Source organism: Bufo bufo, chromosome 3 (assembly GCF_905171765.1).
Source record: "Bufo bufo chromosome 3, aBufBuf1.1, whole genome shotgun sequence".
NCBI lineage: Eukaryota > Metazoa > Chordata > Amphibia > Anura > Bufonidae > Bufo > Bufo bufo.
In genome coordinates, this window is record NC_053391.1 from 94,870,399 (window position 1) to 94,895,726 (window position 25,328).

A 25,328-nucleotide genomic window follows, 5' to 3' on the forward strand; every position below is an offset into this window, starting at 1 on the left:
GGTCTCCCAGCACTCTTTCCATGACTGCTCTATAAAACCCTTCGCTAGAATCATTGGGACCATATATATTATATATACTCACTACTTTATTCATTGACTGTATGGAGACTTGTGCAATTCTGCCCTCTTTGTCACATGAATGGGAGGTTACCTGATAATTGAGATTTTTCCTAATCAGAATCAGCACTCCAGCTTTACGTTTGTTTGCCTTAGATCCATATACTTCCCCCACCCATAGTTTTCTCATCCTATGAAAGTCTTCCTCTCCCAGATGTGTTTCCTGTAAGAGGGCGATGTCTGCCCCTAACCTGTTTAAGTGTCTCAGTATCATCAACCGTTTCTGTGGGGATCTCAGCCCTCTCACGTTCCATGAGACCACTTTAACCATTGTCAAATATCTTAGGGTATGCCCTTGTAATCTCCCTAAGGAGCCATAGTAATCTAATCTCTAGCCGGACCCTCTTGAAGCTGTTTAACCTCCCCAAACATCCCACCCTCCCCTCCCCCTCCCCAACAACGTTCACCATTATCACTGAACATTCACTTTTCTCTAAAATCCCTAACTTCCAGACTTCACTTCTTCCCAACATGACAGGGTAAGTATGAAAAGTATTATAACATATACGTATCCTACTATGCATTCTCATCTTCTGTCCCTCGCTCTCTTTACATCTAGGTACGCAATATATGCTATCAAGGGACAAATTGTCTGCTAACTCTTTGAACAAAACATTACCAGGCTGGTGATATCACAGTTATTCTTCGACGTCACCTTCCTAACTGGAACATACATTATGAGACTATAAATTTGTGCATCTTGTAATAAACATTTCAGCAATATTTACTTCTACCTCTGCAGTATCTAGTCTCCATTCTGACTTATGTCTGTACCACTACATAAAGATATACTATCAGGTCTCACGTCCATTTTGTGGTCTCTGACGTTGATCTTTTGGATGTGATGGATTCCATCTTTCAAACGGGGGAGAGTTCCATGCTTTCGGCAGTCTCTTGCCTATGTCATTCTCCTGCTGATTCTCTTCATAGCTGCCTCTGGGGTCTTCTAGCAACTCCTTGAACTCCTCCGGACTTGAATATACATCTATTTGACCATCTGCTTGAAAAATCTTCAAGATTGCTGGGTACATTAAAGCAAATTTTCTCTTTTGCTGAAAGAGCTTTGAGCAAATCTGCGAAAAGGCCCTGCGGCGCCTCGTGACCTCCGCTGAAAAGTCGCCGAAAATCAGAATGCGGTGTCCTTTTATTTCCAGATCTCTGGACCGGCTCTTATATAAACGTAATATTTCCGCTTTTTCAAAATAGTCTAAATATCTCACGATGACTTGTCTTCGCCTTTGAGCTCTGTTATCTTCTCCTCCCCGACCGTCTGCCGTATTTCTCACCGGGCCTACACTGTGCGACCTCTCCGCTCTGCAGTTGGATTGAAGCCCTAATGCAGCAGGTATATCCCTTTCACAAATGAGGTGAAGCTCTTTCCCTGAGATGGATTCTGGGAGACCTACTATGCGAAGATTATTTCTTCTGGCACGGTTCTCAAGGTCGTCTATCTTCTCCCACAGCCTTTTATTATCCGTCGACATACCTTGTATATGTTGTTGCAGGGATTGTACTTCTATCTGCAGTGACTGTACCCCATTCTCCACTGTCTCCAAGTGCTCTGTGTTTCGCGCCACTTCACTTCGCAGCACTGTCAGGGTTGTCGCTACTGTAGTGGATAATGACTCCTGTAGGTCTGGTAATATTCGGTTCGCTACCTCCAGGGCCAGCCTTTTATAGTTCACCTGAGGTGACATCTCCTCTGCAATATCCGCTCCAGATGCTTGGCTGTCAGTTAGCTGTGGAGTGTCGTCTTCTTCTTCAGGTACTATCATGATCGGCTCCGCCATCTTTGGTGTATCTGCGTCAGCCTTGGCGCCTCTTGGTTGCGTTTTCCCTTTCGATTTTCCCCCCATAACTTTTATATAACGCTCCATGCGACAAGTTCGCCGCTGTTGGATCTTTTTTGGCTTTCTAGCCTCGCAGAATCGGGGGTTATACAGGGTTTTTGAGCAATCCGGGACGGAGCTGCGCTCACTTGCCGCTTGTCATATCGGCGCCGGAACCGGAAGTCCGAAGAGGATTCTTTACGGTAAGAGCAGTGAGACTATGGAACTCTCTGCCTGAGGAGGTGGTGATGGTGAGTTCACTAAAAGAGTTCAAGAGGGGCCTGGATGTATTTCTGGAGTGTAATAGTATTACAGACTATAGTTACTAGAGAGGGGTCGTTGATCCAGGGAGTTATTCTGATTGCCTGATTGGAGTCGGGAAGGAATTGTTTCCCCCTTAAGTGGGGAAAATTGGCTTGTACTTCACAGGGGATTTTTTGCCTTCCTCTGGATCAACTTACAGGATAACAGGCCGAACTGGATGGACAAATATCTTTTTTCGGCCTTATATACTATGTTACTATGTTCACAATACTCATATACTTTTTGACATATTTTGATTATGAATCATGTATATTGATATGTAATTATGTTGATTGATGTACAATTGTTTGCACATGCACTTTATATATATAAGCATGGCTTGTTCATATGCACAACTGCTTAAGAAAGGCTCTAACATTGAGCCGAAACGTCGCATCCACATGGGTGAATACATTTTTCTTTACTTTTTCAATTACCTCAGAGTGCTGCCTGTTTGAATTTTTTGCATATTTTAGATACACGTAGATAGATAGATAGATAGATAGATTTGTTAAAATCATCAAAAGGTAGTTTGATAGTTCAAGATCAGAAGACAAGAAACTTATGGCTGGACTTATTCTATTCCAAGTATCTTAGTAATACTTTTGTTATCTACATACAGTTGCAAGAAAAAGTATGTGAACCCTTTGGAATGATATGGATTTCTGCACAAATTGGTCATAAAATATGATCTGATCTTCATCTAAGTCACAACAATAGACAATCACAGTCTGCTTAAACTAATAACACACTAAGTCAACAATTCTTAATCGTAGGTCTTCTGAGAGCTCTTTTGTGCGAGGCATCATTCACATCAGGCAATGCTTCTTGTGAAAAGCAAACCCAGAACTGGTGTGTGTTTTTTATAGGGCAGGGCAGCTGTAACCAACACCTCCAATCTCATCTCATTGATTGGACTCCAGTTGGCTGACACCTCACTCCAATTAGCTCTTGGAGATGTCATTAGTCTAGGGGTTCACATACTTTTTCCACCTGCACTGTGAATGTTTACATGGTGTGTTCAATAAAAACATGGAAACATTTAATTCTTTGTGTGTTATTAGTTTAAGCAGACTGTGATTGTCTATTGTTGTGACTTAGATGAAGATCAGATGACATTTTATGACCAATTTGTGCAGAAATCCATATCATTCCAAAGGGTTCACATACTTTTTCTTGCAACTGTATACATAACATGCAAATTCACATGTACTTTATGATGATTTTATAGAAGTGGATTTTGTTTTCTAGTTTCTCATGTGAGCAAATATTTTTTTAACAAACCTCAAAGCATTTTTGCCATATCTTTTCGATCAGATTATATATAAACTCCTTTGCCTTCAGGAAATCATGACTCTGTATGCTTCCAGATCCATCTAGAACTATAGCTATCTCTGTTCCTGTAAAAATGTAAGACATTGTGGTTACAATAGATATGGCATTTTCAGCAGAACTGCAGCTAAAAACACAAAAATTTCGAAAAGCTTCTATTCGCTTCTATCAGTTTAAAGGGTTTCTGTCACCCTGCAAAACTCTTTTTTTTTTTTTTGGATAGTTAGATTCCTCATAGTGCGATATAGGAGAATATAATGCTCTTACCTACTTTCATGCGGCCGATTCTTTATAAAACGAACTTTTATAATATGTAAATGAGGGCTCTACCAGCAAGTAGGGCGTCTACTTGCTGGTAGCTGCTGCAGAAATCCGCCCCCTCGCCGTGTTGATTGACAGGGCCAGCCGTGATCTCCTCCTCCGGCCGGCCCTGTCAGTAATTCAAAAATCGCGCGCCTCGCGTCATTCGGCGCAGGCGCTCTGAGATGAGGAGGCTCGTATCCTCAGCACTCCCTCAGTGCGCCTGCGCCGATGGCATCACCAAAAGAGAAGACGTCATCGGCGCAGGCGCACTGAGGGAGTGCTGAGGATACGAGCCTCCTCATCTCAGAGCGCCTGCGCCGAATGACGCGAGGCGCGCGATTTTTGAATTACTGACAGGGCCAGCCGGAGGAGGAGATCACGGCTGGCCCTGTCAATCAACACGGCGAGGGGGCGGATTTCTGCAGCAGCTACCAGCAAGTAGACGCCCTACTTGCTGGTAGAGCCCTCATTTACATATTATAAAAGTTCGTTTTATAAAGAATCGGCCGCATGAAAGTAAGTAAGAGCATTATATTCTCCTATATCGCACTATGAGGAATCTAACTATCCAAAAAAAAAAAAACGAGTTTTGCAGGGTGACAGAAACCCTTTAAGAGAAGAGAAGAGAAGTAATGTGTTAATGCTATAAAAATACTTAAAGTCCTAGAAACTAAATTAACGAGCAATGATGAAATATGTAGACCAATGAAATATTGGGTAACAGGAGGAAATTAAGTGGTTCAAAGGCCCTGGGCTGTTCTTCAAGTTTGGGCTCCGAGTAAAAAAAAGTATACTGCACAGTATACCGCACCACCAGCTCTCGTTCTAAAGACAAGATAAAGTCAACAAATATTTAGGCTAGAGTTAAAATCTTCCTGCAGGCTGTTCTGGCAGAGGAACAACCCTCTGGAGTTCATTGTTTCTGTAATAGCCGGATACTGCCTTTACCCTGCTGGAGCCCATTGATATGCAAACAATAATTCCAGAAACAGAACGGATCCCGGACGGTTTCCATTATAGTCAATGGGGCCTGGTGGTGCTCAGCCCTTTCTGGCTACAGTATGCCAAATATAATGAACTCTGACAAGATGTTAACGCAAGTGTGAAACTAGCCTTAGATGAATATTACATTAGATGCTATCAAACATACAGGAAAATACACCACTACATACTTATTACATCCAGTAACATGATGTGTCCTATAATGTAGATCTTCTCCTTCCTCCTTTTCTCCATTGGAAGCAGACCTCCATGATGACATATTTCAACCACGTCTTGGCTCTGTGGTTTGCCATAGAGACATCTTAGATTTCCTACTTTTCTATTATCTTCGCCTCCTGGTGCCTCAACATTGTTATCCTGTTTCTACCCCCAATACTGTGCCCGCTGTGTTCTCCAATGTCCCCAAATATTATACTGCAGAAATTATAGTGCCATACAGACAGTCCCCCCACAGTAATACTGCTCTCATAAGTCGCATCCATAGTAATTCTCTCCCAGAGTGCCGTAATAAATAATAGTGCCCCTACATTGCCCTCAAAAGTGATAATGCTACCCAAGAGTGATTCCATTTGTAGCAGTGGTCTACATTTTGTGCCCACTAATAATAATCCGCCCCACAGTACCCCCAGTAGTGATAATGCACTCATAGTGCTGCCAGTAGTATAAAGTTCCCTACAGTGCCCCAGTACTAATAAAGCCCCTCTATGAGGCATTCCTATATAGCCCCCAATAGTAATAAGGCCCCCTATAGTTCCCCCAGCAGTTTAATGTCTTCTATAGTACCCCCAGTAGTTACAATGTGCTGTCTAGTGCCCCCAGAAAGTGCTCCCAGTAGTTATATTGCCCCTTATACTGCCTCAAGTTATTATATGCCCCCAGTATTGCTACAATAATTAAAATATGATACCCTAGTAAGGCCCCTGGTATTCATAGTGCCCTCCATGTAGTACCCTCAGTAGCCATATTGCCCCCTTTTAGAGCCCCCAGTATTTATAATGCCTCCTTGTGGTGCCCCTGTAGCTATAGTTTCCCCAGTAATAGTGACAAAAAACAAAAACAAAATACTCACCTCACTCCTGCCATCTACAATGCAGGTCACAGCCCTCTTCCAGCCTGAGTTGCCTGCATCCTGACACAGGCAGTTGCATCATTGCACTGCCTGAGACCCTGCACAGGTAATTGCTATGATATCACCTCATCACTACCATCTGCGCCACTCTATGGCCTCATAGGCTTCAGGCCTAGTGACCTGTGGCCTATGAAAGTGAACGATAGAGACAGGAGCCATGGCTTCCTGCACCCAACCACAGTGCTGAAACGCAGGGCACTGGGAAAAACATGCAGGGCCCAAACTCTGAATGTATTTGCCTAGAGATTCCCAGAAATATCAATGGGCATTTTGGGTAGAAGCGGACACCCAAAATGCCTTATTGTAACCCGACATTGTTGGGGTAATTGCAGAACAAATGCATTGCCATTGCTAAACATTGCTCACATTTAAAGAGGTTTCTCACTAAAACATCTACTTTCTGTGTACACTATTAGGGCAGGACCTCTTATAAGGGTGTCCGCTGCTCTGGACTTACTGTGATAATATCTGCCCATCCATGTAATACAAGGACAGCCGTTCAGTTCAATGGCCACCATTTAAGACTGCTGTAACAGCAGATTGCCAAGGTTTTGACAGCGAGACCTGATGGTGATTGGTTCATTCCAGGGCAGGCTTAAAGGGGTTTTCCCATCTAAGAGAATGGGGGCATATCGCTAGGATATGTCCTAATTGTCTGATAGGTGCGGGTCCCACCTCTGGGACCTGCACCTACACTGAGAACGGAGTCCCGAAACCTATGGCGGGCGCATTGCGCATGCACAGCCGCCCTCCATTCATTTCTATGGGGCCATCGAAATAGTGATCTGCTATTTCTGTCGGCCCCATAGAAATGAATGGGAGTGGTGGCCGCACAAGCGCGGTGCATTCTTTTTCTCTACTACTTTTTCTCTACTACCCAGGGTCATCTGGCCACCACCTTCCCCTCTCAGTTCTCAGTGTAGGTGGGGGTTCCAGAGGTGGGACCGGCACCTATCAGACGATGGAGGCATATCCTAGCGATATGCCCCCGTTGTCTTAGATGGGAATACCCCTTTAACTTCAGGCCTCATGCACACATTTGTGTCCATATTGCGGTCTGCAAACCATGGATCTGCCAAATATAGATATTTCCGGGTGCAATCTGCATTTTTTTCCCATCACTAGAAATGACTATTCTTGTTTGCAATATGTACAAGAATAGGACATGTTGCATAATTTGCGAAACGAACATGTGGATGTGGACAGCTCATGGATGACACAGGAAGGGGTTGTCATGGTGAAGTAATCCCTTTAAAGGGTTTGCTTGATCTTAAATCCAACATCCCCAGGGGTTTTTGTTCTCCTTAACATAAAAAACACCACTTACCTGTCCGTGTTCATGCTGTGTTCATGGTTGCTTCCAGTCCCGAAAGGACCAGCAAGCATCTGGGTTCCATGACTTCTTCATCCAATCACAGGACTCAGCAGTTATATCAGCTTGAATCATCACCACTATCACCATATCATTCCAGTCGATATCACTGCTGAGACCTGTGATTGGCTGCAGCAGTCACGGGACTCAGCCATTTCCTGGGAACAGAGCAGTGGCAGGACCATGGACAGGTGTGTAAGCATTACAATATAATACAATTCTCCTGCAGTGTCTGTGGAATGTATGGTTGGCCCCAATCTTGCCTGGGGTTCCTGATGCCAGACCCACAGCAATCATCTGAATTTCTGAACATTGGGCCTTTAAATTCTAGTAATCACTGGACACATTTCAAAAATGTGAATGTTGTGGGGGAGGCATACAGACTTACATTTTGTAAAATCTTAGTTACCTCCAATTACGGATGAGCGAATCGACTTCAGATGAAACATCCTAAGTCGATTTGCATAAAACCTTGTTTCAATACTCCATACAATATTAGAATGTATTGGCTCAGATGAGCCAAAGGTATTACTTCGCAAAGTCTCGAGAGACTTCATAACTTAATAAATTAATTTCTACTGTAAAAAAAAACATTTCCTGAACTCGGGTTTGGTTCCAAGGTACTACTTCGGCTCATCTGAGCCAATACATTCTAATACTGTACGGAGTGCTCGCTCCGTACAGTATTCGAACAAAGTATTATCGGATGTTTCATCCAAAGTCAATTCGCTCATCCCTACCTCCAATCACCTTAAACAGATGTTGACAAAATTGTTGATAGCCTTTTGTTAAAGAAAAAAAAAACACAATGGTCACTGAAATAACTTGAAACTGACAAAAGTAATAATGAATAAAAATGTACTGAAAATTAGTTAATGACCAAGCTTTCTGACACTGGGCAGCACTTTTCGCTCTAGAATGCTTTAATAGTCTTGAGATTTCAGCCCCAAAACATAACCTAGCCTCCTCTACAGTTTCACAGATGGTGCAATGTTCTTTTTTTATTTATATGCTTCATTTTTGAATCTGTGAACATACAGTACAGACCAAAAGTTTGGACACACCTCCTCATTTAAAGAGTTTTCTTTATTTTCATGACTATGAAAATGGTAGATTCACACTGAAGGCATCAAAACTATGAATTAACACATGTGGAATTATATACATAACAAACAAGTGTGAAACAACTGAAAATATGTCATATTCTAGGTTCTTCAAAGTAGCCACCTTTTGCTTTGATTACTGCTTTGCACACTCTTGGCATTCTCTTGATGAGCTTCAAGAGGTAGTCCCCTGAAATGGTTTTCACTTCACAGGTGTGCCCTGTTAGGTTTAATAAGTGGGATTTCTTGCCTTATAAATGGGGTTGGGACCATCAGTTGCGTTGAGGAGAAGTCAGGTGGATACACAGCTGATAGTCCTACTGAATAGACTGTTAGAATTTGTATTATGGCAAGAAAAAAGCAGCTAAGTAAAGAAAAACGAGTGGACATCATATCTTTAAGAAATGAAGGTCAGTCAGTAAGCCGAAAAATTGGGAAAACTTTGAAAGTAAGGGCTATTTGACCATGAAGGAGAGTGATGGGGTGCTGCGCCAGATGACCTGGCCTCCACAGTCACCTGACCTGAACCCAATCGAGATGGTTTCAGGTGAGCTGGACCGCAGAGTGAAGGCAAAAGGGCCAACAAGTGCTAAGCATCTCTGGGAACTCCTTCAAGACTGTTGGAAGACCATTTCAGGTGACTACCTCTTGAAGCTCATCAAGAGAATGCCAAGAGTGTGCAAAGCAGTAATCAAAGCAAAAGGTGGCTACTTTGAAGAACCTAGAATATGACATATTTTCAGTTGTTTCACACTTGTTTGTTATGTATATAATTCCACATGTGTTAATTCATAGTTTTGATGCCTTCATAGTCATGAAAATAAAGAAAACTCTTTGAATGAGAAGGTGTGTCCAAACTTTTGGTCTGTACTGTAGAGCTGATGTGACTTGCCAAAAAGCTCCCCAGTTTTTCCAAAGGACAGTCTTCCAGAAGCTATGTGGCTTGTCATTATGCATTTTGGCAAATTCTAGTCTAGCTTTTAATGATTTGCTTTCAACAGTGGTTTCCTTCTTGGTTGTCTTCCATTAAGTCCACTTTGGCTAAGATAGCGATGGATGGTGCAATCTGACATTGATGTACCTTGACCTTGAAGTTCACCTCTGATCTCTTTTGAAGTTGTCCTGGGCTCTATGGTTACCATTTGTATTATCTGTATCTTCAATTTGTCATGAAATTTCCTCTTGTGGCCACATCCAGGGAGGTTGGCTACAGTCCCATAGACCTTAAACGTATGAATAATATATGCAACTCTAGTAACAGGAACATCAAGCTGTTTGGAGAAGGTCTTATAGCCTTTACCTTTAACATGTTTGCCTATAATTTTCTTTCTAATCTCCTGAGACAACTCTCTTGTTAGCTTTCTTTGGTCCAAAGATCAGTGTGGTACACACCATGATACCAAACAGCACAGTGACTACTTTTCACCCTCTAAATAGGCAGACTGACTGATTACAAGTTTGAAGACACATGTGATGCTAATTATAGGACACAACTTAGCTTAAAGGGATTGTCTCACTTCAGCAAATGGCATTTATTATGTAGAGGAAGTTAATACAAGGCACTTACTAATGCATTTTTATTATCCATATTGCTTCCTTTGCTGGATGGATTTTCCATCACATTATAAACTGCTTGAGCTAGCTGTCCCTCTTTCTCTTCAGAAGGCTGGCACCCTGGTCCAAGACTGGTGATCAAGGGTCGGTGGCAGCGTATCCCCGTCTCAGTCTTCTTCTCGTAGTCTGGCAGAGTCTCCTCTTCGAAGCACTGTTCCCTAACTGCAGCACACTATGGGCTCTGACTGCTCTCCTTATATATAGTTTTTGCTAGACTAGAACCTTCTAGTGGGAGTGAAGAAACTAAGCACAAACAGATACATTGTTTCAGCTCCCATCTGGTATAGACTTACATTAGAGCTTTAATGATACTCAATGGCAATGACACAGCAGGTTTTCCAGACAAAAAATGTTTCCAGACATAACAACATGGCTAAAACCAGACCTTTAAAAGGTCAGGCTGTCTGTTTTTTGGTGGTAAACAAGTCTGTGTTTTTCCCTCCAAAACATAGTCTTCTACCAGCTTCTCAATCAAAGCCCTAACAGTCTCTCAGTATTCATAAACCCTTTCCACAGAGCCATGTAAATACAGTGATAATGAACAGGATATATATCACAACATATATATAAAATGCAGTTACACAGTATTAAACAGTGCAAGTTAACCCTTTTAGGTGAAATAAAGTAAGAAGTTTTAACTTTGCATAGGGGATATAGGCAAATGTCCAAATGTCAAAGTACTTCCGCTCTAGGGCACTAAACAAGCATGACCTCCACTGATGGATTGCAGGGTGGTCGTAACCATGGAAACAAGCAGTGTATAATGTGGTGGAAAAATGAATCCAGCCAGCAAAGGACCAATATGGATAATAACAATACATTAGTAAGTGCCTTGTATTAACTTCCTCTACATAATAAATGTTATTTGCTGAAGTGAGACAATCCCTTTAACATGTCCTTATGGTCAAATAATTTTCAATCTTCTCTAGGGTTATCATAATTTTTCTCCAGGCCAGTTTCATTAGTTTGTTTTTAAAAATAATTCTGTCTAACCAGAATTCAAAAGAATTGTCTGATTTTCATTAGCTGATTTTCTGTACATTTTTATTTATTTTTACTTTTGTTAGTTTCAAGTTATTTAAGTTATTCTTTCTTTAATGGAAGGGAACAACAATTTTGTCCACGTGTGCAAGAAAATAAATCAGAATATCTACAGTGGTATATAAAAAGTGATATGAATCATAGTAAATAAACAGGTCATTCAGAAAAATACCTACCACCTTCTTCATCAATGTCATATACGTTATTATTGTTATTACTGTTTGTGCCTTCTTTATTGCCATTCTTTGATTCCAGTAATTTGTCAGTGAAATATACACCTAAAATAAAGAGTATTCAGAATTGTTAGTGAGAATTGAAAGGGAACCTGTCAACAGAAAATGCTCCGCAATCTGCAGGAAAGTGTCACGGTCATATTGGTGTTTGACCGTGACGCGGTTGCCGTGCAGACTGGTTGCCAGGGGCAATGTGTAGTTTGTGGTTTGCACGTGCACTTCCCCTTTAAGGTGTGCCTCCCTGCTGTTTGGTGTGCAAGGGGTTAATATTCTAGCTAGTGGGGATTAAGGTGTTTCCGGTCTGTGGCTGCAAGCTTGATATAAACCTGTGGCTTGCTGGCTGGATGTAGTTGTTCTACAGCCTTGTTTGGTGATGGAGCTCTGCTCCTTGCCTGGGTGATTCTGTCCAGTCCCTGAGGGCCACCTTATTGGACATAAATTGTCTTTCCTTATGTTTGCTCCTGATTCCCTACCTCACTTGTTATTTGTTAGGTGTAGGTTTATGTTCAGGGTGTGTTGTACGTCTTCATGGTTGTTGCATGTCTGGGCTGTTGTTGGTGTTTGTCCCTACATGTGTGTTTGATGTTTGCCCTGTATGTTGTAGCCTGTATGCAGCGCTGCTTGGGGCTGCCATGCACTGTGTGAGCATGGTGGGCTCTGGCAGAGTTGGTATGCTGGATTCCTGTGTGGGTTGTTTATACTGTGACCTGCTGTGTGTTCGGGCTCCTGTACTGATGCACGGGTTCCAGTTGTGGAGGCTTCGGCAGGTAAGTGAGTTGTTATGTTGTTCTTACCTGCCGATCCTCTTGCTGCATATGGTCTTTTCCTTTCCCTGCTGCTAGGCCATTTGAGACTCCTGTTCATCCATGTCTGTGAAGAACAGGTCGTCTCTCCCCGCTCCTATGTGAGGGATTACCAGGGCGACTCAGGGCCATAGGTATCCTGGTATGAGCCGTCCTACCATCCAGGTCCGCTCATACGGAGAGGAGTTAGGGTGAGGATTAGGGACGCAATAGGAGGTGACCTGCTCCCTGATTCCGGCGTCCTGGCCTAGCTGCTTCCCCTTTATCCCTTTACATTGTACGGTGGGGGGTTTTCCCCACTCCCCACCGTGACAGAAAGATTCAGTAAAATTTGTCATTTATTAATTTAGTTAGGAGTCATGTGGGTGGTCCTACTCAGTGACTAAGCATACAGAGATCAATCAGTGCATAGGACCGCCCACATGACGCCTAAGTACAGAAAGAGCAGAGATTTAAATTAATAAATTACATGTTTTACTCAATTTTTCCCATAAAACTATACATCAATCTGCTCAGCTCCTCCTGCTCTATAACATGCTGCCTGCAGATTGTGCCGCATTTTCATGGTGACAGGGCCCCTTTAATATGAGAAGTCACTATTCATCTATAGAGTAGTATGGATTGACTTGTTTAGTTTAAACTTAGTTTAATGCAGTCTTGAGTGATTTGTGTTCTGGAAAGTTTAGTTGACACTGTACGGTAATTTAGTGGAAGAAAATGTGACAATTCCAATATAGGTTGAAAGTGAAGTGTCTATCAACAGGCTTGTTGACTGCTTCCAATAACAAAAAGGGCACACATAATAGGGGAGATCTCCTAGTACTGTACTTGGAAACCCTTATCCAAGCCTTGCAGGAGAAGTAATTGGCTTAAAGGGTTGTCCTGGAAATAATATTCATGACCAATACTCTGGATAGGTCATCAATATCAGATCAGCTGTGTCTGACTCCCGGGACCCCAGCTGATCAGCTGTTAGAAGAGGCCAGGAACGCAGCCTCTCCCTAGGCCATGTGACGTCAACATACATCAGTCAAATGACCTAGTTGCAGCTTAGTCCCATTGAAGTGAATGGGCCTGAGCTGCAATACCAAGCACAGCCTCTATACTATGTACGGCGCTGTGCTTGGAAAACTGCTGGGAGTCCACAGCGCTCACCAGACTTCTCCTAAAGCGTGGTGGCTCCCTAAAGCAGATGATTGTCAATGGTGTCGGGACTCAGACTCCCGCCCATGTGATAATGATAACCTATCCTGAGTATAGGTTATCATTATCATTAAATGGATAACACCTTTAAATTCTCATGTAGAACCCTTTTTAAAAGGAAACTTGTTTCTCTAACCTATGACTGATTCTGCCAAAAGCAGGAGATACCCTCACAGACATGCTCTATGTTCTAGCTCATTCGTTAAAGCATTGACACCCCGTTCTATGACATTGCAATGTTCTAATAGGGAACAGGGAGGGTTGTGTATTGTGTTCATCAAATAGAACTGTCTGAATAGGTTTGCAGTGAGACCTATTGACCTTCAGAATTTATCACTGTTCCATTGCACCCACTATTTGGACCCAGCACCTCAACTGTATGTACAGCTCATAGGGATGACATGTCACATTAGGAGTGTAAGCAGACATGGCAGACAACCAAGCTATGAAGAACTCTGGAGGAACGAATAATAAGAAGTTTATTATTTTAGACTTTGGTTTTTTTTCTCTCTGAAACCCCTATAAATAACATTCATTAATATTAATATATTTTCCTCCATTGTAAACATCTTTATTATCCTTAACTATCAAGAATATTGAACTTTTTACAAAGTTATTCACTTTTTCCTAATGAATTCATATATCATGATGTTCTCTGGAATGTTTTTACACTATTTTTACTTATTCCGAGTTTTATCTCTAACATTATTCACCTTCAGTGAGTAATGGTCCATTTTTAGCATTGTTGTTGTTGTTATTGTTGCTGTCTTTGTTCTTGCTCTTTTTCTCCTCCAAAAAGTCAAACACTGCATGAGATATGTACTAGAATCAATCAAATCTAAAATACATATAGTAACTAAATATGATCCAAAATAGTAAACACACAAGTAGTGCCACATGTTAGTACTGTTATTTGTGCAACATTTTTACTGCATTAAATGGCATTAAAATGGCCACTACCCTTTAAACATAATTTGCATCAATCAATAAACTTTGTAATATATCTTAGCAGAGAAAAATGCCTCTTTCTCCATTTATCAAGCTTTTTACTCAGATTTTTCTGCTAATTCCATGCTAATACTGTCATCTCACTGAAGATTCTGATTACACTTGGCAATCAAAGGCTATGGAGAGGGAAATGGAGGTGGTGCGAGTTGCAAGAAAGAAGCATTTTTCTTTGATAAGATGTATTACAAAGTTTATTATATTAATTTATACTATTGATCTAAGTTTAAAAAAAAGTTTGTGTCAATAAAAATTTGGAAATGTATGTGAATTGGGTAGAATAACTGTAACTTCTATTTTTGGCATACATAAATGTCATTATAAGGCCCCTTTCACACGGCGAGTATTCCACGCGGATGCGATGCGCGAGTTGAACGCATTGCACCCACACTGAATCCTGACCCATTCATTTCTATGGGGCTGTGCACACGAGCAGTGATTTTCACGCATCACTCGTGCGTTGCGTGAAAATCGCCGCATGCTCCTCTTTGTGCATTTTTCACGTAACGCAGGCCCCATAGAAATGAATGGGGTTCCGTGAAAATCGCAAGCATCCGCAGGCAAGTGCGGATGCGGTGCAATTTTCACGCACGGTTGCTAGGAGACGATCGGGATGGAGACCCGATCATTATTATTTTCCCTTATAACATGGTTATAAGGGAAAATAATAGCATTCTTAATACAGATTGCATAGTACAATAGCGCTGGAGGGGTTAAATTTTTTAAAATAAATAATTAAACTCACCTTAATCCACTTGCTCGCACAGCCCGGCTTCTCTTCTGTCTTCTTTTTTGCTGTGTGCCGGAAAAGGACCTGTGGTGACATCACTTCGGTCATCACATGGTCCGTCACATGATCTTTTACCATGGTGATGGATCATGTGATGGACCATGTGATGACCGGAGTGACGTCGCCACAAGTCCTTTTCCTGCACACAGCAAAAATGAAGACAGAAGAGATGCCGGCTGCGCGAGCAAGTGGATTAAGGTGAGTTACATTTTTTTTTTTTTTAACCCCTCCAGCCCTATTGTACTATGCATTCTGTATTAAGAATGCTATTATTTTCCCTTATAACCATGTTTTAAGGGAAAATAATACAATCTACCCAGCACCTAACCCAAACCCGAACTTCTGTGAAGAAGTTCGGGTTTGGGTACCAAACATGACGATTTTTCTCACGCGAGTGCAAAACGCATTACAATGTTTTGCACTCGCGCGGAAAAATTGCGCATGTTACCCCAACGCACCCGCACCTTTTCCCGCAACGCCCGTGTGAAAGAGGCCTAACTAGAACTCTATCTGCCGCTGTTTTGTAAAAAACAGTCCAACTGCATGCTCAGGCATCACTCCATTCTAAAACCATCCATAGGAGAAGGAATGGATGTTACCTGTTTTAGCCATTGACAGGAGTTTCAGTAGATGTACCCACTAATCTTACATGTATCATTTATCCCAGATGATAAATTTAGTGTTAAAATCTCTTTATATGTAAGTTGTACAGTATTTTTCTGTTTTAGAGAGATAGGGGCAACTTATCCCCCCATGCCAGTGTTATGGTTTAAAAAAGTCACAAACCCAAATCTAGATGCAAGTGACGTTTCTATGCTGCCTTTAGCACTTTCCAAAAAAGTGGCATGGCGGCGGTAGAGTGTGGGTGGGTCTATGGATCTGACACATTTATCATTCAATTTTCTGGGGTAAATGAAGGCTGGTGTAGATTTCGGTTTAGGTGCAGAGACTGCCGGAGGATGCACCTAAGTTAAGATGAGGCATGTTCCTCAGCATAAATTAAGGTCATCTTCAGGCGTTGTGAGAGAAGTCATTATGAACTCCATCTTGTCTCTCGCTTAAAGGAGTTGTCTGGATTCAGAGCTGAACCCGGACATGTCCCCGTTTTCACCCAGGCAGAGCCTCTAATATGAGCATCGGAGCATTTCTTGCTCCAATGCTCTCCCTTGCTCTGCGCTGTATTGCGCAGGACAAGGGCTGTTTGTTTATATTTTTAACAATGCTAGGGGTTCCCGGTGACGTCACCATCACTGATGGGTGGACTTTAGAGCTAAAGCCAACCCATTAGTGCCGGTGACGCCACCAGGCTCACTGCTAGGCGGAAGCCTCCACCTAGCTTTACCCATGAAGAGCCCGGTACGTCACTGGATCTCCAAAAAAAGCCTTTACCCTGCCACAGGAGAGATGATCATCTCAGAGGGGCTGCCTGGGTGAAAACATGGATATGTCTGGGTTCAACTCTGAACCCAAACAACCTCTTTAATAGTATATCATATAACCCTGTATGATGTCTTTAGCAAAACTTTCTGTAGAAAGTCTTTGTCTGATTCTCCGAGATGCTCCTCTTCACACTGTTGCCTATTTTCAGAACCAGGGCTACATGGGGGGAAGGGGGGCAGGGGCAATGATTTTGCCCACAGCAACACAGGGGATGTCAAAGACCAACATAAAATGCCAGTCTTTGATAAATTTCCCCCATAGTGTCCATGTCCCACAGCAAACAGACTTCACATTTATTGTTGTAAACTGTGCAGTGAAATTAGATGAACATGATATTTACATAAATCTGCCCAATAACAATGCTTCATATAATATAATATACATACCGGTTGTTGCAAGATTAGAATAAACCTGCTCCTTCAAAGTGCCGTTCTCATTTGTACGCAACAAAGAAACTCCATTCAGTTCACCTGTTGTGGTTTTCTGTTTCCGCCCCTTGAACTGCTGACAAGTCTGTAAAAGAATAAGGATGGTTGTATTTTGCACGCAGAAAATTTAGGTGCGGAAACTGCATCAAAATTCCATGTGCTTTCAATCGGAATTTCCATGTGGAATCTGCACCAGGAATGAACTTTTCTCCCACAATGCGTTTTTTTCAATAAAACAATGGGAGGTAGATGGAAAGTGGATTTCATGTAGATTTTGTTGTAAGGATATTGGCCTAAGGATATTTTCACACCACATTAAATGCTGTGTACAATTACTGCAGCCCTGGAGGAGCGGAGAATGGTAGCGGTACTGGCTCTGGCTGTAACATTTAATCAGAATGGCAATCATCACAACAATGCCCCCTAGGGCCAGGGCTGTGATAAGAGGGCACACTCTTTCCTCCCTTGGGGCACACCCTGATGTTCGGGCTCCTGCCTGATGGTAGTTGGGGTGCCCTTGGTGTTGTGGTTTGGTACAAGTGCAAGGCAGGAGGTGTAGGTGCTGTGGCCACCGATACAGGGTGAAGGAGTCAGTAACCAGGCCGATGGTAGAAAATAAACAAGTATCTCTTTAATAAAGTGCAAAATGGGAGTTGTAGTACAACCAAAAACATCAAGCCATAGTTCCAAGGCAAGTCACAGTGCGGTCCCCTCCCAATAGCTGTATAGGCAAACAGCAATAACGATGATTATAGGAGTAGTAATCCCTGATCTCCTTCTAAAAACTTTGCAACTTTTCCAAGATGATCACAGGTATGCACAGCTCTGAAAAATGTGGTAAGTGGACCCAGACTACAAACCATCCAACGACATAGCAAGAAACTGTGTTAGGTGCCAAAGACTACAAACCATCCATAAGAAAAGTCTCACAATCAGCACGCACGCCTAATTCTGGACAGTCTATGAATGTCTTCTCCATCTTTCTCAACAGGAATGGTGTTTCTCCTGGTGCTGAACTTTTCAGAGAAAGAGCTAAAACTGAAACTTGACTGATTACTGACTGAAAAGCTCCTTGCTATGAGTGGAAAGCTAATTCCCTCTGCTGAGTGAGGGCATAGTTAACTAAACAGTGCCACCTACAGACAGCATGAACAGGTTAAGTAACATCAAATCAAGAACTATTTACAAGTACCCTATTCTGGGGTAGTGCAAAATGTTTCAAACTAGTGGCGTGCCACTTCTTGAAGCAGCAGCATAAAAATATGTACTGTGTGTGAACTATGGCGTAATATGAGACTCTTACATGCCAGAATATGCTACCTATTTTTCCATGTGAACATCCTCCTTCAGGGAATAGTTTGATGCTGCTTAACCACTTCCAGACCGGGCCATTTACCCCCTTCCTGACCAGGCCTAATTTTGCAAATCTGACATGTGTCACTTTATGTGGTAATAACTTTGGAACGCGTTTACTTATCCAAGTCATTCAGAGATTGTTTTCTCGTGACACATTGCATTTCATGTTAATGGCAAATTAGAGTCAATATGTTTTACCTTTATTTATCCAAAAAATCCCAACGTTAACGAAAATTTGAAAAAATTCGCAGTTTTCTAAATTTGAATCTCTCTGCTTTTAAGACAGAAAGTGATTAGAGATGAGCAAATTTAATATTTTGAAATTCGTTCACGCTTCATTTACTGGTAAAAGGTGAATTGCTTTATGGATTCTGTTACCATGGACCACAACGCAATTCTATGACAGAATGCATAACGGAGTGCCTTTAGAGGCATTCCGTTATTCATTTTGTCATAATAGAAGTCTGTGAGCTGCAAAACGGATCTGTTCTGTTATGCAGGGTAGTCCTCTCCTGCATAAGGAAAACGGGATGGATCCGTTTTGCAGCCCATAGACTTCTATTATGACGGAATGAATAACGGAATGCCTCTAAAGGCACTCAGTTATGCATTCTGTCATAGAATTGCGTTATGGTACGCAATTCTCCTTTTACCAGTAAACGAAGCGTGAACGAATTCATTAACCTGAAATTCGCTTATCTCTAATAGTGATGCCTCATAAAATATTCATTAATTAACATTCCCCATATGTCTACTTTATGTTGGCATCATTTTGGTAATGTAATTTTATTATTTTAGGACGTTAGAAAGTTTAGAATTGTAGAAGAAATTTTTGAAATTCTTAGGAAAATTTCCAAAGTCAACTTTTTTAAGGACAATTTCAGTTCTGAAGTCACTTTGTGGGGCTTACATAATAGAACTAACCCATAAATGACCCTATTTTAGAAACGACACCCCTCAAACTATTCAAAACTGGTTTTAGAAATGTTGTTAACCCTTTAGGTATTCCATTGGAATTAAAGCAAAATAGAGGTGAAATTTTAAATTTTCACTTTTTTTGCAGATTTTCCATTTTAATAATTTTTTTTCCTGGAACACAATAAGGGTTAACAACAAAACAAACCTCAATATTTATTACCCTGATTCTGCAGTTTGCAGAAACACCCCATCTGTGGTCGCATACCGCTGTTTGGGCACACGACAGGGCACAGAAGGCAAGGAGCACCATATGGTTTTTGGAGGGCAGATTTTGCTGGAATGGTCTTTGGGTACCATGTTGCATCTGAAGAGACCCTAGGGTTCCCCCACAGTCAAAACCCCCAAAAAGTAACCACATTTTGTAAACTACACCACCCAAGGAATTTTTAAGGGGTGTAGCAAGCACTTCACTCAACAGGTGTTTCATAGAATTTTTTATATTTGGGTGTGAAAATGAAAAATTTCATTTTTTTATTTTACAAGAAAATGGTGCTTTAGGCCCAAACTTTCTTTTTCACAAAAGATAACTTGAGAATATCACCCCACAATTTGCTACCCACTTTCTCACCTCAACTGTGGTTGTAAACTGTTATTTGGGGATACGCCAGGGCTCAGAAGGGAAGGAGCGGCATCTGGATTTTCTAACATGGAATTTTCTGTCAGGGTTTTTAAGAGTGATAACTTTTTTATATTTTTTGTTGAAAGAGCTGCGTGAGGGTTTATTTTGTGCAAGACAAGCTGTAGTTTTTATTGGCACCATTTTGGGGTACATTTGGCTTTCTGGTTGCTTTTTATCTAATTTTTTGGGAGGTGAAGTCACCAAAAAACAGTTTGGTGTAATTTCTCAGTTTTTTCTTTTTTATACTGTTTACTTGATGGGGTAGATCATGTTATATTTTTATAGATACGGTCATTACGGACGCAACAATACCAAATATGTCTATTTTAATTTTTTTAACGTTTTACACAATAAAAACCCTCTTAGAGAAAAAATCATGTTTTTGTGTTGGCATTTTCTTAGAGCCATATTTTTTTTCATTTTTCATTTGCTCTAAGATAGCATCTCTTAGAAAACCTTCAAACTGTTTACCCACAACAGATGTTAAACTTACCGGCCTATAGTTTCCAGGCTCTGTTTTTGGACCCTTTTTGAATATTGGCACCACATTTGCCATGCGCCAATCCTGTGGGACATTCCCTGTCAGTATAGAGTCTGCAAATATCAGAAATAAGGGTCTGGCTATAACATTACTTAATTCCCTTAGGATATGGGGGAGTTTGTAAGAAGTCGCTGTTGTACTTCTTCCTGGGTCAGACAGGACACTTTTAATGGGGAATTTATTTTTACATTCTGCATGTCATCTGACAGTTTATTTTCCTCAGTGAATACATTGGAGAAAAAAATATTTAACAGCTTTGCTTTCTCCTTGTCACTCTCTGCGACTCCCCCCTCATTACTCTTTAAAGGGCCTACACCTTCAGATTTATACTTTTTAACATTTATATAATTGAAGAACATTTTAGGGTTAGTTTTACACTCTTTGGCAATTAATCTCTCGGTCTCTAGTTTGGCCGCTTTTATTTGTTTTTTTACATGTTCTATTTTCAATGCTTCTGTGCCACCCTCCTGTTTTAGTGATTTATATGCTTTCTTTTTGTCATTTATTGCTTTCTTTACAGTTCTATTTATCCACATTGGTTTCTTTTTGTTCCTTAACCTTTTATTCCCATACGGTATGTACCTCTCACAATGAGATTTTAGGATGCTTTTAAAGATATCCCATTTTGTGGCTGTATTTTTATTTTTGAGGACTTTGTCCCAGTTAGTTAGGCCTATGGCCTCTCTTAGTTGGCTAAATTTAGCTTTTTTGAAGTTTGGTATTTTTGTTCCTCCCTGTAGAAACGCTCTTTTGAATGATAATTGGAAGGTTATTACTTTATGGTCACTATTTCCCAGGTGTCCCCCAACCTGCACGTCTGTTGTTCTCTCAGGCCTATTGGTTAATACTAAGTCCAGTATGGCCGTCCCTCTAGTCGGGTCCTGAACCATTTGGGAGAGGTAATTGTCTTTAGTTATTGCCAAGAACCTGTTTCCTTTATGAGATATACAAGTTTGAGTTTCCCAGTCTATATCTGGGTAGTTGAAGTCCCCCATAATAACGACCTCATTATGATTTGCCGCCTTGCCTATCTCGTTTAGTAGTAGATTTTCTGTGGACTCTGGTATATTTGGTGGCTTATAGTAAACTCCTATTAGTAATTTATTATTGTTTTTAGCTCCATGTATCTCTACCCACAGTGACTCCACATGTTCATGCCCCTCACTTGTATCTTCCCGGAGTGTGGGCTTTAGACAAGACTTTACATAAAGGCAGACCCCTTCCCCTCTCCAGTTTTGACGATCCTTTCTAAACAGACTGTAACCTTGTACATTAACTGCCCAGTCATAGCTATCATCCAGCCATGTCTCAGTTATTCCCACTATGTCATAGTCCTCCTCATACATCACTAATTCCAGATCCCCAGTTTTATTTGTCAGACTTCTGGCATTAGTATACATACATTTGAGAGGTTTATGTATTTTTTTTACCCTACACCTTTCCTATCTGAACTGTTCTAGCCCCTCCTTCCATTCCTTCCCCAGTCCCACTACCTTGCCCCGGTCTCTATCTGCACTATCTTCCCCTCCTATAATGTAATTTCCCTCCCCCCAGTCCCTAGTTTAAACACTCCTGCAACCTTCTAGCCATCTTTCTCCCCAACACAGCTGCCACTTACCCATTGAGGTGCAGCCCGTCCCTACGATAGAGCCTGTAGCCGATAGAGAAGTCGCCCAGTTCTCCAGGAACCCAAACTCCTCCTTCCTACACCAGTTCTTGAGCCACTTGTTAATCTCCCTAATCTCCCGCTGCCTTTCTTGTGTGGCCCGTGGTACAGGCAGTATTTTGGAAAATACTACCTTTGAGGTCCTTGCCCTAAGCTTTTGACCGAAATCCCTGAAATAATTTTTAAGGACGCTCCACCTACCTCTAACTTTGTCATTGGTTCCGATATGGACCATGACCGCTGGATCTTCTCCAGCCCCTCCCAGTAATCTGTCAACCCGATCCGCGATGTGTCGAACTCTAGCGCCAGGAAGACAGCACACTGTTCGGCGATCGCGGTCTTTGTGACAGATTGCCCTATCTGTTCCCCTAATAATGGAGTCTCCCTCTACCAGCACCTGTCTGCCCTGCCCTGCTCTCCTGGTCCCCTGCTTACTGGAGCTGACATTCCCCTGACTGGCAGAGAAAGTGTCCGGCTGCAGCAGTGCTGTCTCTGGACTGACATCCCCCTCATCTGCCAAACGTGCAAACTTGTTGGGGTGTGTCAGATCAGGGCTAGCCTCCCTGGCACTCTTCCCTCTACCCCGCTTTCTAACTGTTACCCATGTAACCCTGTCTTTCTGGACGTCAACAGACTTGGGGACTGGAAACCAGCGAAGGGAGCTAGAGAGCTGGAACAGAGCATCTGGGAGCAGATGAGTAAAGATTTCTCCATACTATTGGTCTTACAATGGCTAGATTTCTCATGAGGCTCTCAATGAGGCAGGGAACGAAGACATATATTGGTCATACTTTTTTGGCATATGTTTGGCTTTGGGCTTGTGGGCATATACATTGGGAGAGTTTTTAGAAACTGCACCACAGTGTGAATTAAAGGGGTCTTCCAGGATTACTATGATTTTTAACAGATCTGCTCATGTAGCCGGTTACCTCATGTACTTCTTTCCCATCCTTTTTGTTTTTCAATTTCAACTCTCCTGACCCATTTTTACCACGTAGACAAATCATACTGGTTTGTTTCCATCTTGTATGTAGCACTTCCTGTTGCTGTATCCAACCAAACCCATGATGCACTTCTCCTTCCTCCACTGCCACAGCTCCAGCACTGCCCCTAACAACATCAAGCTAGTTTATAGCTCCTCCCACCCAGCTAGTTACATAGACCCTCCCCTATCACCACTCCTGCCAAGGCCCAGCTAGTTTATAGCTCCTCCCACCCAGCTAGTTGCAGTAGACACTGCCCTATCACTGCCCCACCCATGGACATAACATCACAGGAAATAATATAGTGCTGCATGGACATGGTCATGTGACCACAGCCCAGAATGGGAGATAGGAGCATGAAAGGTAATAAAATACATGACAAAACCACAGAAAACTTCATAAATGATTGTTTCAAAGGATGTTGATGCAAACAGTAAAATCCCTTTAAAAAGTTCTACATTAAAACATAATAACGTCTGTCACAGAGCGGTCGTACACGTGCTCCAGTTTTGTAAGATATAATTTTTGTTTAGCCTTTGATTACATTTATGACACAAAGGACAAAAAATTCAAAAGCCACCAGAAATTGTGGCTTTCATCATCATCTCTCTGATGTATGTGGAGCAAGTCACTGGTGACAGTTTTCAGTTTAACACCTGTAACACACAGACAAATCTACCAGGCTGCATTCCTTTCTATCTATGCTTCACAGACTACAGATGCTGTGCCCTTTAGTACAACTTTCTATGTACTAGTATTTTCTTGATTTTTTTCGTTATTTTCATGGGTCCGTTCACACATCATCTCAGCATTGAGGAGAAATCTCAGCATGTTCTATATTGTACGTTTTTCACGCAGTCCTGGCTCCATAAAAGTGAATGGGGCTTCAGTGAAAAACGGAAAACATCTGGATCCAATGTGTTTTTCACTGATGGTTGCAAGAAGATATTGGGGCACATTTATTAAGACTGGTGTTTTAGATGCCAGTCTTAGTAAGCCCTATACCTGGCAGTGTATCTGCCGGACTTATGTAGAGGCACCTAAAACAGGCGTAGAAAATACGCCCCCTCCCCTCCCTCGCCTATGCCACGCCCACTTTTTTTAGACCAGGCGTGAGCGGTAAAAAGTCGCAGATTGCGGCGCGAAGGACCTTTGCACCACAATCTGCGCCATAAATACGTCTAAATTAGATGTATTTCTGTTTCATAAATGACCCCCATTGAGTTTTTCCTCACACGTGTGAAAAACACATCAAAAACTGATTGCGTCTGCGCGGAAAAAACTGAACGCACCTACAGACAAAACTGATTAAACTTGCATGCAAAGCCATCAGTCTTTGGGCTCATGCACACGGAATGGAACATCATCTGGCCCATAATAGAACAGTCCTATCCTTCTCCATAATTCGGACAATAATAGGACATGTTCTATTTGTTTGCTGAACAGACATGCAGACACACAGACACAAATGCACATGTTATTTTTTATTTTTTTTTGCGGCCCCATTGAAGTGAATGGTTCCAAATATGGGCCACAAAAAAAAATGAAACACAGACAAAAAACAAGTTTGTGTGCATGAGTGCTTTCCCTGAACAGACCCTGACTCATTCCATATCACTCATGTGAAATAAGCCTTAGGGTCCATTCACACGTCCGTTTTGGTGTTCCGCATCCGTTCCGTTTAAAAACGGAACGTTATGCGGATCCATTCATTTTCAATGGAATCCGCAAATAATCGGAGAGCACTCATGGTGCTCTCCGATTCCGTGATTCCGTTCCGTTTCGTGGGTTCCGTTATTCGGATGCTGGAAAAAAAATATACCCTGTCCTACTATTTGTCCGATTTTGCGTTCCGTCATCCCATTCTAGTCAATGGATCCGTCAAAAAATCGGATGACATGCTAAAAGCATCCTCATGTCATCCAGATTTTCGGATCCGCAAAAAACAGGAACGTTTATCTGGAAAGGTAAAAATACTGACGTGTGAATGCACCCTTAAAGCGATTGTGTCACTTCAGCAAATTGTATTTATCATATAGACAAAGTTAATACGAGGCACTTACTAATGTATAGTAATTGTCCATATTGCCTCCTTTGCTGGCTTGGTTCATTTTTCCATCACAATCTACACTGCTAGT

General features: G+C 41.8%; 1 protein-coding gene across 2 annotated transcripts in view; it reads right to left on the reverse strand.

Moving 5' to 3' along the window:
- The window catches only part of ITGAE (integrin subunit alpha E), a 137,953-nt gene that overhangs the window by 94,872 nt on the left and 17,753 nt on the right, over nt 1-25,328 (reverse strand). For both annotated transcript variants that reach the window (XR_005777447.1, XM_040423354.1), the window contains exons 5-8: nt 17,006-17,132; nt 14,098-14,190; nt 11,322-11,423; nt 3,534-3,649 (exon numbers count right to left, since the gene is read on the reverse strand). Coding sequence is in view for 1 of the 2 variants with exons in the window: in XM_040423354.1 (XP_040279288.1) it covers nt 3,534-3,649; nt 11,322-11,423; nt 14,098-14,190; nt 17,006-17,132 (438 nt within the window). In the remaining variant the exon portion in view is untranslated. The remainder of the gene's footprint in view (nt 1-3,533; nt 3,650-11,321; nt 11,424-14,097; nt 14,191-17,005; nt 17,133-25,328) is intronic.